The sequence below is a fragment of the Mustela erminea genome, chromosome 9, assembly GCF_009829155.1.
Source record: "Mustela erminea isolate mMusErm1 chromosome 9, mMusErm1.Pri, whole genome shotgun sequence".
NCBI lineage: Eukaryota > Metazoa > Chordata > Mammalia > Carnivora > Mustelidae > Mustela > Mustela erminea.
The window spans coordinates 73392888-73409277 of record NC_045622.1 but is presented as its reverse complement, the minus strand read 5'-3'; the positions used below and the strand labels follow the sequence as shown (position 1 = coordinate 73409277).

The window sequence follows — 16390 nt, the reverse complement described above, 5'->3', positions numbered from 1 at the left end:
GGGGAAGGGGCAGCCCATGATGGTTTAAACAGAGATGTGCCAAAGAGGCAGAAAGCTAAGACATGGATGTTGCCTCCATATTGAAAGCCATAACCGGCCAAAACCTAAGCGGTGACAATGGATGTACCATCGAGTGGGAAGTGGGGTATGCTGCCTACTGACCTTGGCCCTGGACTCTTTCCAGTTTGCTTTAAATTTTAAGGGACCTGTGGACTTTTCCTCATTCCTCCTTAGTTCTGTAACATGTGTGTGCCCTTAGGGTGGTATAAAAATAGGCTCAGGGGCCCAGGGAAGAGGCACCTCAGCTGCCCAAGGATCTCAGACACTCCCTAGGCATGTGGCCGGCTTTCTCTCAGCTGTTGGGAGGGCCCAAGGTCACTGGGCCTGGAAACCTGATTCTGTTGCAGATGGCCTTGCCTTGGCCCCAGAGGCTCTGTGGAGAACACAGGGGGAGGTACCTGGCGCCAGGCCTATCCAAGGCCCTCTCAAGAGCTGCCTCTCATTGGGGCCCTTCCTCCTTTCTCTGCTCCTGAGGTTCCATCCACAGGTCAGCCCAGGCCCTTTCCGGAAATACTCAGTCTCCTCCCTTCTGCTGATGCTGCTCTACCCACTAATGAAAAATTAGAGTAGGGATTGGGGAGGGGAGACTATTTTTATTATACCCCTTCTCTGTCACAGAAGTGGACACCACAGGCTCTTAAACTAGATAGACTTGGGTTTGAGCTCCAACTCTGCTTCCTAGGTGAGTAAACTGGGACAAAAAAAAGAAAAAAAAGAAAGAAAGAAAAGAAAAAAAGAAAGAAAGAGAACGAGACCTTGTAAAGCCTCAGTCCCTATGTGCTGTTTTTTGGGAGGGGGGTGGATTCTGCTCATGGAATGTGAGTTTGAAAACCGCTGCCTGGTACTTCTCTGTATCTACATACAAACTCCTATTGTTTTGGGAATCGGGTGCCACCATGTCCATGGGGACTGCTGAAAGAACAGGGTGGGGGGCGGAGCTGTGCCCTAAGCAGCAGGGGCACTGAACTTTGGGTCTGTGGAGCCCCGGGGAGACACATGGGCCGGCCTCTGGGACCTACAATCTGCTCAGGTGTATGCAAAATTCTGGGGGCTGTGTGATCTGGGGAGGAGAGAGCCTTAGCTTTCCTCAGATTTCCAGAGGGTTCCATGACCCCAACACATGAACTACGATCACAAATCACCACTGTCCTAGAAACTGACATGTATCCAGGGCTGTTCCTATGCTAGGAGCATGGGGATAACGAGCTCACCTACCTGAAAGGGCTGTTGGGAGAACGGAGGGAGAGGACCGCTGGGCAGCACTGAGCTGGGCCCCCGGCACCAGGCGGACCCCGACAGGCTCTTGCTGTATTTTATCATCTTCATCAGTACTACCCATGGTTATCCCTTGCGTTGACTCATTAGTACTACGAAAACTTTATGAGCTGTACTACCAACCCCACTTTCAGGAACAGGAAATAGAGCCTTCAAAAGGTTAAATAAAGAGCTCCAGGCCATAGAACAGCAGAGGAGGAACTTGAACTTGGCCTGCATGGTTCTCAAGCCCAGTTGACCCTCCATCTAGACGCTCTCTGGGAAGGGGGTTCGTGAGTGGCTCAGTCGGTTCACTGCCTGACTCTTAGATTCAGCTCAAGTCACGATCTCAGGGTCATGAGATTGAGCCCCACATCGGACTCCTTACTCAGCACAGAGTCGGCTTGGGATTCTTTTGCCCTTCGACTCTCCCCTTCTGCTCCTCCCCCTTGCTTGTGCATTCTCTCCCTAAAAATAAATAAATAAAATATTTGAAATAAATAAATAAAAAGTAGAAGCACCAAGAGAAGAAGGCAGAGCACTTGAGAGAGCTCGGGAGGCGGCTGCACTAGGAGGCCCCAGATGACCCGGGGCCGGAGATCAGAACCAAAGGGATAAACAGGCCTGGGGCTTTCCGTTGAAAGGGCCAGCAGGCCTTGCTAACTTTGCACCTCTCCTCATCCATAACAGAAAGCCAAGCCCTGTAAGATAATAATGATTAAAAAAGAAAACCACCCCCTGAAGCAGCCATTCCTAGGCCCCAAAGTGAGGCTCTGTCTTGGAGCCCAGGGGTTCCAGGAGAGGCAGTGCCCTCGGGCCAGGCTCCAGGCAGTTTCTCTTCCCAAACTAACTCCTAACTCTGCTGAACACAGCACTTGAAAGCCAAAAAGATGCCCCTGGGTTGCCATGGCAATGCTAAACAGACAAAACATTTTAACCAGCTCTGACGCACACACACAAAACTCATTTAAGGACCAAAGGGATGGCCTGGTGGGTGAGGGGAGACAGGAGCGTTTCTACAGCTCCATCTCCAAGGACATGGCCCCCGGGAGGGGCTAGGTCAGCCCAAAACTGCCCAAAGGACTCCTTCAACACAAGCTGAGGCCAGCCTGCTAGGGAAAGGCAAGTCCCTGCCATGTCTCCCTGCCTTGTGCCCACTGTCAATGGTCCTATCCTACGAGGGCCACCAGCAGGTTACGGTATATGCTGATGGTTCTGGCTTTGTCTTGCCCTGGGGACAGCTTTCCACCACGTGGCACTGCAGTCTCTTCACCAGAATTGGGGGAGCATTATGTGGGCCCACAGCAGTGTCCAGAGTGTAGGATGTGCCCACAAGCATGAATGGGAGCACAAACCTTCTGGCACTGTGCAGCTATAGGTCAGAGCAAACAATGAACTCAGGAACTACCACTCCCCACCAGGTAGCATTTTCAGTTCCCAGACCCCATGACTGAACGTCCCTCTCCAGGGCTGGATGACCACGGGTATTTTCCTTCAAAAATACTTCACTCCAGGGCCCAGTGGGGGGTTGCTTCCCAAAATACAGTGATTTGGGAAGTAATGATGAATGCAGAAGGCTTGTCTCAGACCTGAAGACTGCCATGGCTATGGGGTCTGCTGCATTCTGGACTCTTCCATGCCTCACTCCTCACTGGAGGAGAGGAGTCTCCCTAGATACAGCTTAAGGCCCTTGGGTAGGATCATACGCAAATGCTGCAAAACCTTCCTTCGCAGGGTCCCTGACAAACTTAGTAAAGATATGCTCCAGGAATGTGAATCCTCGTCCACCTGTCATCCCCCTGGGGTGAACCCTCTTACCTTTCAGACTCACTCCCTAGAAGTTACTCTTGACCCTCCCTCGTTCTCGGATGCAATGGGCCCGCACTGTGTCATGTGCACAGAGGTCTGGGCAAACAGCAGCACCGTTATGCTCTGCTCTCCTGTCCACTCATCACGGAGCTCTTGGAGGGCAGGGACCCCATCTCATTCACCTGAGCATTCACGAGGCCCACCCCAGTGGCTGGCAATGGTCAGCACTCTGCAAAGTTTTGCTGATCTGCAGGTCAAAGGGACAACACCATACTCATTGCGTCTGTGCATTGGTGCCCCTGGGATAGATAGATGCCAGAGCTATCTGCTCTCACTTAAAGAACATTTGAAGTAGAGCCTGGAGTGCAGGAATTTGAGACTTGAGCTACTGGGCAGCCTGGTGGGTCAGGTGAGGTTCTGTCTTTGTCTTTTTCTCAATGATTTTATTTATTTATTTGACAGAGAAAGAGATCACAAGCAGGCAGACAGGCAAGCAGAGAGGGGGAAGCAGGCTCCCTGCTGAGCAGATAGCCTGATGCGGGGCTCAATCCCAGGACCCTAAGATCATGACCTGAGCCGAGGGCAGAGGCTTAACCCACTGAGCCACCCAGGCACCCCAGGTGAGGTTCCGTCTTATGGACCCGTCACAGTTTGCAACGCGGGGTTAACAACAATAGCCCTGTTGTCTTTACCATCTTTCTCCTTTGCTGCAGAATGGAATGACTGTGGTGGAGGTTTTCCCATTTTCCTGGCCTCACATCCTGGACATTGAACTATTCTCTGCTATGTTTACCAGACCGTGTCTGCCTCCCCACCCCTAGCTGGAACTAATTATCACAGACAATTATAGGATTTTATATTCCTGTGCTCTAAAAAAAACAAAAAACAAAAACCCCACACAAACCCACACGCCATTAAAAAAAAAAAAAAGAGGAAAACAATACTTTTTCACAGCTGAAAGAGTTAGAGAAACCACAAAATTACATTGGTGTCATGGTAGCATTTATAAATAACACTTGGCATCTAGAACTAAATTTGCACGAAAGAATCTGAGATGGTGGTATTATTTTATAATCGTGGAAAGCGGGCTTTCACACCTCCAACAGGAAGCGTGGAAAATACAAAAGTGCCAAAGAGAATAAAAGGTTCATTACCTTCCAATGTCAGGTCTACGTACGCATTATAACAGGCTGGGACAAATGCATCTCTATCTACCCCGGGGGAACGACTGTATCTCTTTCAAGTGAAGATATGACTGCATGTGTAAAATGCTTGCACTAAATTAAGTCTTCTATCTTCCAAATTTTCTCAATTATTAATACACTAGACAGCTGCAGTAGCTCTAGCAAAAATAGCAGCCCAGAAGTCAAAGCAGCCATGAGATGTCTGTATGGGACTTTCCTACATAAGGAGGGGTTGCTCTCTGGGTCAAACAAAAAGAAACAAAATCCCTGTGCAATGACCAAAAAAAAAAAAAAAAAAAAAAAAGAGAGAGAGAGAGAGAGAGAAACTTGTTTCACAATGTAAACTGAAGGAGGACTCCCATCCACCCTCCTCTTTCGGATAAAAAATGTGTTTTTATGCATGCAAAGGAAAGTGCACTGAAAAGGTGATCTGTCCAACTCACAAGGATAACAAATACTTGGGAAAATTGAAAGGGAAACCCAAGGAATGCCAATCACTTTGTTATATTCTGGAATGACAGTATCCAATTGTGTCAACTCAAAGGGAGTGGGGGAGGTCAGAAAAAATGGATTATGCCTTTTTCTTAGGTTTCTGGAAGCAGATTAATGTCCTGCAAAAATAGAAAATTGTCCTTAAATTGCCACCTTCATATTTTAAGCAGGTAGGAGTAGCATCATCTTAACAGTCTGATATACATGTACTTGGCGTAAAGACTGAAAAGCCTTTTGAAGGGAAAAACTCAGGTTCTCAGAGCATTGCAATTACATGTTTTCTGAACTCAATAGTGATCATGAATTTTAATTCAAAGATTATTCACAGGACATATAACAAGAACAGATGTTCAAAGATCCATTTTTTTTTTTAAAAAAAAGCTTTAATATCAGAGCTTAAGCATACAATACCAGAGAGCATATAACTTGTCAAGGTTAAGAATGGTCTGGATATGATTATACATTTCACATCTGCTGTCACCACTGTGCTTTCACATCATTCTAACCTTTAAAGGCAATCAGACCACATGCCCTGATTTCTGAGCAAGATACCATGACCCCATCTGTGCCTCAGTACCACATACAGAGATCGTTGTGTGTCTCTGAGAAAGCGGAATGAGTCACAATGGTCCAAATGCTCAACAAGTGTGTATTTCCACCAGGTCTGCATAATTTGTTTCTGAAAGAAAGGGCAGTATTTCATGTTCCCTGTCTCACCATCTACGTAAAAATCACGGCCACTTTTTAATAAATGCCAACAAATTTCAGAGAAGCCGACCGCAGCTACTAGGAAATAGCTGTTAGTTTATTAATATAATCCCCTAGGGGAAAGCTTCTGGTGGGAATGTTCTCAAGACAGTCAATACCACTGAGAGGCAGGGCTTCCTTCCCTCACGCAAATACTCGCCAGCCGTGTACTCACCATTTGCGATCTGTTCTTCGGACAGCCATTGATGTCTTCAATCTTCTCATTTGCTGAAATAGGAAACACAAGTCAGAAAAATAAACAATCACCCCAGATACTTTGAGTAGTGATGTTCAGGACCTTTGAGGCCAACCACGTCCTAAGGCCCATCCTGGGGCCTGTCCAATCAGCGCGGCCATGAGAAATGCTGAGACGCAGCTCGAAAGCTTCGGGACTTACTCATCGAGCTGCCGTCCTCCGGGGACAGCTGGGGCAAGGTCGTCAGCATCCAAAGCAGAGACAACTGCACTGATGACAGTCTTGGAGCGATGGGGCATCACAGAAACGTGTGGAGACTGAGAAATAGACCGGACTGTGATTACGCTTTGGGCTCTTCGAAAGGTGACTGTGATCTCCCCACAGAAGGTGGGATGGCTCAGAGTGGATTGGTCCAGCTTTAGCCCCACTTGGGACAAAAGGCATAGATGATAGCATCTCACCTCATCTTTTCTTAATTTTTTTTTAAATTTTAGTTCCTGTGTAGTTAACGTACAGTGCTATATTAGTGTCAGGTGTACAAAACAGTGATTCAACACTGTGCTCAACACCCAATGGTCATCACCAGTGCCCTCCTTAGTCCCCATCACCTATTTCCAACCATGTCCCTTCCCTGTTCCCCTCTGGTGACCCTCAGTTTGTTCTCTGTAGTGAAGAGTCCGGTTGTTGGTCTGTCTCTTGTTTTCCCCTTTGTTTTGTTTCTTAAAACTCCACAAGTGAAACCACATGATGTTTGTCTTTCTTACTCATGTCACTTGGCATTATCCTCTCTAGCTCCATTCATGTCATTGCAAATGGCAAGACGTCGTTCTTTTTTGTGGCTGAGTAATATTAAACGCACACACACACACACACACACACACACACACACACATCTTTATCCATTCATGTATCAATAAAGACTTGGGCTGCTTCCATATCTTGGCTATTGTAAATAATGCCGCCATAAACAGCGGTGTGCGTATCCCTTTGAATTCGTGTTTTTGTAGTCTTTGTGTAAATATCCAGTAATGGAATTACTAGATCATATGGTAATTCGACTTCTAATTATTTGAGGCACTTCCATATTGTTTTCCACAGTGGCTGCACCAGTCTGCATTCCCACCAACAGTCATGAGCGTTCCTCTTTCTCTACGTCCTCGCCAACACTTGTTTCTGGTATTTTTGATATTAGCTACTCTGACAGGTGTGAGATGATCTTACTGTGGTTTTGATTTGCATTTTTCCGACGAGTTGAGCATCATTTCATGCATCTGTTAACCGTCCCACCTCATCTTTAGCCAGAAATGTTAATATTGCTTAATACCGACAGGATTACTAATAATGCTATTCCCAATGTGATAACACGGATAGAAAATGGGAGCGTGAGACTTAAAAGTGGCTCTTCTAAGACCATATGGTAAGTCCAAATTAAGTCTGAAACACACTCTTGGCGTCATAATAGCACCTAGCTCCTTAGAGAAGTAAGAGAAAGACATTGTGTTGAATTAACTGGAAATCAATACCAGTGATACGGAAGAAAGGCCCAGGTTCTGGTGCTGAAGTATGGAGAAATCCCAGCAAGACACAGCCCAAGTTATCTACAGGGGGGTGGGAGGGGTTGAGTTTGCCACAGTAGCAGCACAGAAACACAATATATGTAGAGATTAGGGCACTGGCTTCAAAGGCAAAGATACTGCAGATTCTCAGCTCTACCACTTCTTAGCTGTGTGATCTTAGCCATATCACTCAACCTCTCTGGGCCACAGTTTCCTCATCTGTAAGATGGAGCTAATACTACCTACTTTAGGGGAAGCATTGTGGGAAATAGATTACAGGATGGCAATAAAATGCTTCGCGCTGTGCCTAGCACACAGGGAGCGTTCTATAAATGGCAGCTCTCATTAACCCAGTAATGTATATCATCAAGAGTGTTAATCTCCTTTCTGATGTCTCCATCAGAGTTAAACCCAGAAACTCAGCTAGGAGTCCACAGTCAAGAACTAAGGATCTGCCTCCTCTGTGAAGCCTTTCTAAGCTTCTTTCCCAGTCCGCTGTCCTTCCAACTCCAGCCCCCAGCCCGGGATGGAGAAAGCACCTTCAGGTCTCGGTCTGCCCAGCTATGCTGTTTATAGCCTGGCAGACATGCAGATTTGGATTTTCACATTTGTGTCCTCAAGGCTCAAGAAGTGCTTACAAAACTGATTTTAAAACAAAAAACAAAACCCCCCCTTACATCAGATTTTAATGAATTCGATGCCAAAAATTTCCATGAAAAGATATTAAAAACTAACTGAAAAGGATGATAGAATCAAAGTGTCCCAAGCCTCTATTTTACAACACCAGAGTCTAACTATTCCACACCATTACCTCAACTGGGCTTATTTTTTTCTCTAGTGTTTCTACCTTGAGAGAGAAGGGGAAATAAGACACAAGCTAGTGGTAAGAAATTGTTTAAAAATCCAATCACCATGAGACAGTCAGTACACATTCAGTCTAATGTACACCTTTAGAATTTGCCCGGAGTAATAGACACTCAGCCTTATGCCGCACTTTGGAAGACGTCAGTCTTCATTGATCCAACTCTTAAGAACACTAGGATAAACATTGTAGGAAGCCTTTTCAACCTGCTTCCCTTATTCCCAAAAGAGGTGCCACAGAGCCTTTGAAAAGCACATTAAAAAAAGGCCCCGTGGATGAGATGACCCATGGATATTTGTTCTTCAGTTCACTAGAAAATACCAGAATTATAATCGGCCGGAATAGACCACTATTATAGCATGTGAACTCCAGACCAAGCTTTACCACTCATTCTTTCCAACTGTAATCCCAGAGCTGAGGATGGTGCCTGACACACAGTAGCCCCTCAAATATTTGTTGAGAGGAACTAAGGAATGAGTCGCCTGAACATTTCCAAGAATCAAGGTTTTAGGCCTATGTTGAGGCAGTTGTCCGTTCACTTGTCAAAACAGACATACATACTGAAGATGGAAAAAAAAAGATCGGCGACAAAGGGCACTTCTTCAAACAAGGGAGACGATGTCAGGCCTGCACTCGGGCCTCGGGTTTTCATATACAACCCCGGAAAAATAAATATGTGGCTTTTGAGAATCCGGGCCGCTCAAGGTATCCTCCAGCTGGATGCTCGTGATGGCCCAAAGTCATAAGTCATTAGGTTCCGATCAAGACCCAATGCAGCATGAGGTCATCAGTGCCCATTAAAGTGAAGGATGGATAACTGCGATCCTAAAAAATCACTTTAATGATTCTTTATATACCATCTGGATAAAAACAAAAACAAAACCAAAAAAACCCAAAGGTTTGGTCTCACCATCTCTCCACTTCCTTTTCATGGTCAGTCACCAAACCATAGTCAGGTACTGCCTCAATTCAAGGATCGCAGCTCCCATAAGCTTCTTGCCATTTTACAACATTCGAAGTAAATCAGAGGAGTGGAGTCCATGGGAGACGACTCTAAAGATATCCGGGAAGAGGTCGATCAAATGCCGAAACCCCAACGCAAATGCTTAATAAGAATGCAAGACAAATCTTGAACCTCCTCGTTTCCAATTTCATGTAATTGAAATACTTCTCCTTTCCTGAAATTCTCAAGAATTTCTATGGCTGTCATAAATACTTAGAGCAGTAACAGAGGCTCTGATTCTGCTGATAAGAAGGAAGAAGAGTTTGGTCTTTCGAGCTGAATTTATTAACTTGTGGTAGGGGGCCTTTGGCTGCAAACCAAAAACAGATAACCGAAGAAGCAAAGGCATTTGTCCCCAAAGTCCTCAGCTATGATTAAAACTGGCATCCCTAAGTGCCCGTGCTAATTTATTTATTCCAGCGTGTTCAAGACATTCTCAGCACACGAATGCAGTAACCTGCCTGCGCACGAGGTGACAAGTCAGTAATTGGAAAGCTTTTTAAGGAAGAAGAGTGGCACCAAGTTCACTGCTTTCCAAAGGACTTCTTTCAAAGGGCTGAGAGCATTTCCGCAGCCCATGCGTCTCGGCATAGGGCAGTTGACAGATCTGCCGACAGGAAGAGAGAGAAACTGGTTACCCAGAAAGGCAGACGACTTACCCAATGACACACAATGGTAATAGGTCATCAATGGAAAGAGGGTTGAATTCCTGGTTATGCTCAGCGGTAGCCCCAATGGTGGTGGAAAAGGAACTGCTATCAACTCTCTCCACCTCTAACAGGAAAGCTCTTCCCCTGTCCTCCGTCTTTGCTTCCTCCTTCTCTCCAATCCTCTTCTGTTCATCATTCCATCCTTCTCTCTATTCTTTCCTCCCTGCCTCCCACCCCTTCTCTCCTTCCAGCCCCTTCTGGCATTCTCCTGAGTGACAGCAATGTAAGCAGGAGGAGGGAAGCCTGTCTCTCCCTCTTGATTCATGCTGTTTATCCTGACCTCGTAAGCCTTTCTAATAACTCATGGCGATGGCACTGTGATGGGCTGGCAGGCAACTGCCGGCTTCAGGCAGCTCATGACTCAAGAAGATAATCACACTAATAAGAGGTCGAATGGAGACTGGACCCTTGGTCACAGAAGACAGTAGCGAAAGGTTCATTTCTGCCCAACAGGCAGAAGGCAATGGTAGAAAAGTGTGGGTCCCAAATCATCCCACTATCTGAGAAGCGCAACTCCTAGGACAGACACAGTCTCCAGAATTGATCTCTCTGGGATAGGTGAAGGCTCTGGAGCTAGTGTCTGTGCATAACATTTAAGGTTTTCCCAGTCAACAAAACCAAAAGACAACCAACCGACAGAATGGGAGAAGATATTTGCAAACGACATATCAGATGAAGAGCTAGTATCCAAAATCTATAAAGAACTTATCAAACTCAACACCCAAAGAACAAATAATCCGATCAAGAAATGGGCAGAAGATATGAACAGACATTTCTCCGAAAAAGACATACAAATGGCCAACAGACACATGAAAAAAGTGCTCAACATCAGGGAAATACAAATCAAAACCACAGTGAGATACCACCTCACACCAGTCAGGCTAAAATTAACCAGTCAGGAAACGACAGGTGTTGGTGAGGAGGTGGAGAAAGGGCAACCCTCCTACACTGTTGGGAATGCAAGCTGGTGCAGCCACTCTGGAAAACCATATGACAGTTCCTCAAAAAGTTGAAAATAGAGCTACCCTATGACCCAGCAACCACACTACTGAGTATTTTTCCCTAAAGATACAAATGTACTGATCCAAAGGGGCATATGCACCCGAATGTTTATAGCAGAAATTCCATAATAGCCAAACCATGGAAAGAGCCTAGATGTCCATCAACAGATGAATGGATAAAGAAGACACACACACACACACACACACAAACAATGGAATACTATGCAGCCAGCCATCAAAAATACTGTAATCTTGCCATTTGCGATGATGTGGATGGAACTGGAGGATATTACACTAAGCAAAATAAGTCAGTCAGAGAAAGACAATTATCAAATGATCTTACTGATATGAGGAATTTGAGAGGCAGGGTTGGGGGATCATAGGGAAAGGGAGGGAAAAATGAAACAAGATGGGACCAGGGAGTGAGACAAACCATAAGAGACTCTTATTCTCGAGAAACAAGCTGAGGGCTGCTGGAGTGGAGGGGGTTGGAGGGATGGGGCGGCTGCGTGATAGACCTTAGGGAGGGTACGTGCTATGGTGAGTGCTGTGAATTGTGTAAGACTGATGAATCACAGATCTGTAACCCTGAAACAAATAATACATTATATGATCATTTAAAAAAAAAAAAAAACTTAAGGCTTTCCTTCAACCACCCTTCTGATCATGACCCACCCCAATGTGAAAAATCAACTCTTCAACCCCTAGCTTTTGTGCTTAGGCAAGAGCCCAGAATTCATTGCACCATACCTGGTAGTCCCACCTTATTTTGCCTTGTTGACCTTCTTGCTCTCTACCCTCCAAATGTCTCTGCACACTATATCCTCTGCCAGGAATGTCCTCCTGACTGCTTCACCTTGACAACTCCAAGTTTGAGGTTTTGGCTTACAGGTAAATTCCTCAAGGAACCCTTGCTTGATTCTACCCCCTACCCCCATCATGGGTCATGTCTCACAGCACCACTGGTCTGTTATGTACTATACTCTCCCAGACCTTGAAAGGTATTGTTCCCCAAAGGGACAATCTCCCTGACTACAAGTTTCAATGGACCTTCATGTAAGGGTGTTCTTTTCTCTAACTACTTTGAAGTCACTTAAACAGGGGACACCTGGCTCAGTCAGTTGGGCATCTGACTCTTGATTTTGGCTGGGGTCGTAACAGCGGGGTCATGAGATTGAGCCCCGCGTCAGGCTTCACACTAGGCATGGAGACTGCTTGAGATCCTGTCAGTCCCTCTGCCTCTCTCCCTGCTCACACTAAGAGTAAATAAGTAAAATCAGAAAGGAAGAAAGAAACAAAGAAAAAGGGAGGAAAGAAGGAAGGAAGGAAGGAAATAAAGAAAAAGAAAGGAAGAAAGAATGAACTTCAAATGGACAGAAAAGTCACAGGAATCATACAGAGAATTCCCACACACCATCCTTTCTCATTTTCTCCCCTTTGTCTCTGTACAGGTATATGTATTTTTTTTTTTTTTCTGAATCCTTTCAGTGTAGAATATGTAGATAGTGTCCTTTGCCCTTAGATTTCATACGCATTTACAAAGAATAAGGAGATTATCTCATGGTACAATTATAAATTTCAAAAAACTTGACATTGATATAATCCCAATTTTGGCAATATACTAAAAAATGTCCTTTATGGCATTTTATTCCCCATATAGGATCCAGTCCAGGATCTGGCTGTACCTTTAGTTGTCATATCACTTTAATCTCCTTTATTCTGGAACAATTTCTCAGGCTTGGTCTTTCATTGAGCTGACATTTTTGAACAATTCAGGCCAATTTTTTTGGTTTGGTTTTTAAGATTTTATTTATTTATTTGATAGAAATCACAAGTAGAAAAAGAGGCAGGCAGAAGGAGGTGGGGGAAGCAGACTCCCTGCCAAGGAGAGACCCAGATGCAGGGCTCAATCCCAGGATTCTGGGATCATGACCTGAGCCAAAGGCAGAGGCTTAACCCACTGAGCCACCCAGTCACCCCTTGGTTTTGATTTTAAATAGAATGTTCCACAATGCGAGTTGATCTAAGATTCCTCGTGATTAGCTTCAGGTTTTCCATCCCTGCCTGGTATTCAACATAAGTGATGCTATGCTCTTCTGGGTATCACATCAGTAAGTACATGATATCCATCTACCCCTTGCCACTGATAGAATTTTGATCTCCTGGTCATGAAGTGGATTCTCCCCTGTGCAGATACACTTCTCTTTCAACTAATAAGCAATCACTGAAGAGACACTTTGAGACCATGCAAATTGCTTGCTCGTCAAACTTTCTCCTCCAATGTCTGAATCCATTGGTTCTTGCCTTAACTAATCTTTACCATCATGGTTGCAACTCACTCATTATTTGTTCTCCAAAACAGTGGAGGCCTTTCTTCTCCACTGATTGAAGTATCTGTCAGTAGAGACTTACAGATTCCTATTTTATGCCATAATTATAATCCACAACTGTCCTCAGTTTTGAAGCTCTTGTGGTCTCAGAGTATGGTCATTCTTTATAGCCATGGAGGGCAGAACTAGTACTTATAAGGAGATACTACCAAGGGGTGGGGGGCAGATTTTGACCTAGTGAAAGAAAATCTTTGGGATGATTCCATCTCAATAGCTGAACAACCTGGTCAGAAAAACGCCACTCCGCCTCCCTCACCAAGAAATCTGTATTCACAAGATACACTCAGATTAAACACTCTGAACCAGGTGACTGACAATCCAGAGAAGAAGTCACGCAGGACTCCTAAGTGTCTCTACCTTTTCAGCTCCTCATTCTCTGGGTCTCTGTTCTCCACAGTCAGAGCAGAGAGGGTGAGCCCAGCACAGGCAGGGGCAGAGACAGAGGCACTAACATCTGGCTTCACTTACAGAGTCCCCAGCGGAGCTGGCCTCTCTTGGAGGGCCGAGGGAAAGGCAGTTGGTGGCCTCAGGCACTGTCAGGCACTGGTACTAACTTGAGGCCGGGATATCTGTCCAGTAGCTCAGGCCCTGAGAGGTCACTGTCTAGGGAGGTTCATGACCTCCGAATAGATTCAGGGAAGCATCCTCCTGAGCAAGACAAACACTGTACTAGTTTACACTCTTTGCGCTGTGCTTAGTCAATTCATGACATCCATGCTACCACTCATCCATTCTGAGCCCATGACAGACAGAACGAATCTATCATGATACGTTCTAACGGGATACCAAGGCCTTGTCACCCTCGTACTCAGAACTTTTTAGGAAGGGGCCCCTGAGTGCTATCTGAGAGCACTTTACTTTCTAAACATGTCATGTTTGCTACCTACCTTGCATTTCCCAAGAATGCCATAAAAATCAGGTTGTGCCCATTTTAAAGACAGGGAAGCAGAGGCAGCAGAGGAAAGGGACTCTGAGGTCCCATGGTTGGGAGCAATGAAACTGGGATGAGAGCAAGGCCTCTCGGTTCCATCCTTTCCCACTTGCTCCCAGTGCTGAAAGCTGAGAAGGTCCTGGTAGAAATACTACACAGCCCCAAGACGCAGCCACAGTCCTGCCTCACGTGACCCTGCTGATGTAGACATCAAAACTCAGCTTCCGGGCAAGTCCTCTCCTCTAGGAAGACCCCAGCAAGAAGATGGCACTCCTTCTTCCAAGGTTATACCCTTGCATATTTGTCTCTTTCTTCCTGGCTTGGAGCACAGCGCTAGCATACAGTCAGCGCTCAACGATCGTAATGAACTGAAGCAAAGGAGGCCAGATCCTTGTACCGGGTTCCATGTGTCGGGATTGACAGGAGGGTATAACACAGCAGGGCAACAAACAGAGGCGTTAGGAGCAAACTAACCCAAACCAGAATCCCCTCCGGGCTAGCTGTGTGATAGGGAGCTTCTGAGACTCATGGAGCCTCAGTGTCTGCAGATGTAAAACAGGGCAAGTATCCCCTAGGTCACAGAGAAGTAGAGGAAATGGAGAAAAATTTGTAAAGGATTGGTAGGAGTGATGAAGAGCGGGAGGAAGAGAAATCGGTTCCCGTCCGAGATGACGACATGGGGGTAAGGAAGGGACAGAGGGTGGAGTAGGCAAAATGGGTGAAGGGCAGTGGGAGACACAGGCTTCCAGGTACAGAAAGACTCAGGCACAGGGAGAAAAGGCACAGCATCCGGCGTTTGGTCACGGATACTGTGAGAGTGTTGCATGGGGACCGACGGAGGCTGCCTTCGTGGTGAGCAGAGCACAATGGATAAAACCGTCCCATCGCTGTGTCGCACACCCGAAACTAACGGAACATTGGGCACCAACCATACTCAGAAAAGTTTGAGAAAAGAAGTGGGAGGAGGAAGAGGATGAAAGGGAAGAAGTAGAGCAGACAGACTTCTAGGTCACCCCCAAGGATCTTCCTGCCTAACTTCAAACCCTTGTGTAATCCCCTCCCGTGGGGTGTGACAGAGCCTAGGCTTTGCTTCTAACCAACCACGTAAGGCAAAGGTGGTGGGATGTCACTCCCATAAGTACGTCACATTGTAGAAGATGACAATCGGCGAGCCAATTTGCTCTAGAAACGTGCTCCCTTGGTGGCACTGAAGAAATCAACCCAAGCAACACACTGGGAGACCCATATGGCAAGGAGCTGAGAGGGGCTTCTAAGAGTGAAGCCCTCCAGCCAAGAGTCAGGGAGAAATCAGGACTCACCTCCTCTGACCACAAGGAGATGAACCTGCCAACAGTGAGGGAACCGGGCCCCCTCCCTGGTCAAGCCTCCACATGAGGACTCAGTCCCAGCCAATACCCTGACTGCGGCCTTGAAGAGGCACCAGCTATGCCGTGCCTGCACTTCCGACACCCAGAAACCATGAGCTAACACACACACACGGCCATGTGCTACCCAGCCACAGACGACGAACACAGGGCAGGACGGGAGAAGGGAAACAAGCACAAGCCAGTCTTAAGTAAAATCAATCTTAGGGGGCGCCCGGGTGGCTCAGTGCGTTAAAGCCTCTGCCTTTGGCTCAGGTCATCATCTCAGGGTCCTGGGATCAAGCCTCACATCGGGCTCTCTGCTCAGCAGGGAGCCTGCTTCCTCCCCTCTCTCTGCCTACTTGTGATCTCTGTCTGTCAAATAAATAAATAGTCTAAAAAAAAAAAGAAATCAATCTTAGGATGGCAGAGGCACTTGGATCTGAGTGGCGGCCCCAGTCCAGAAGTGTCCAGCTAAGGCCAGCTTGCCTGGGTTTTCAGGTACAATCTCCATGGAGATGAGCAGAATTACAACTTTATGTAAAAGGTCATTCTGCTCAGACTTGAAAGATAAGCAACTCTCCCACAGCAGTGCACGCCCAGTTGGCCGGGGCTTCTGTCCTTATGCCTTTTCCTTTGGCATGAGGCAGCCACGGAAGCCACCGGCGACAACAGTCAGCCTGACCTGCCTCTAAGTGGGAGCGCTCAGGCAGGGCTGTGGGGGGCACTCCCCGTAAGCTTCAAGGCTCAAGGCAGAGCTGTGCCCACCTGCCTTCCCGGGATGAAACCGTTCTTCCTGACGCGTAGCCCCAGCTCCCTTCTCCCAGTAGT

The 16390-nt window shown here is 46.5% G+C and overlaps 1 protein-coding gene across 11 annotated transcripts in view; it reads right to left on the bottom strand.

Annotated features, from left to right (window-relative positions):
- The window catches only part of NAV2 (neuron navigator 2), a 397127-nt gene that overhangs the window by 253111 nt on the left and 127626 nt on the right, over window positions 1-16390 (bottom strand). For all 11 annotated transcript variants that reach the window (XM_032357750.1, XM_032357752.1, XM_032357753.1 and 8 more), the window contains exon 3: window positions 5722-5774. In XM_032357750.1, coding sequence (XP_032213641.1) covers window positions 5722-5774 — 53 coding nt within the window. The remainder of the gene's footprint in view (window positions 1-5721; window positions 5775-16390) is intronic.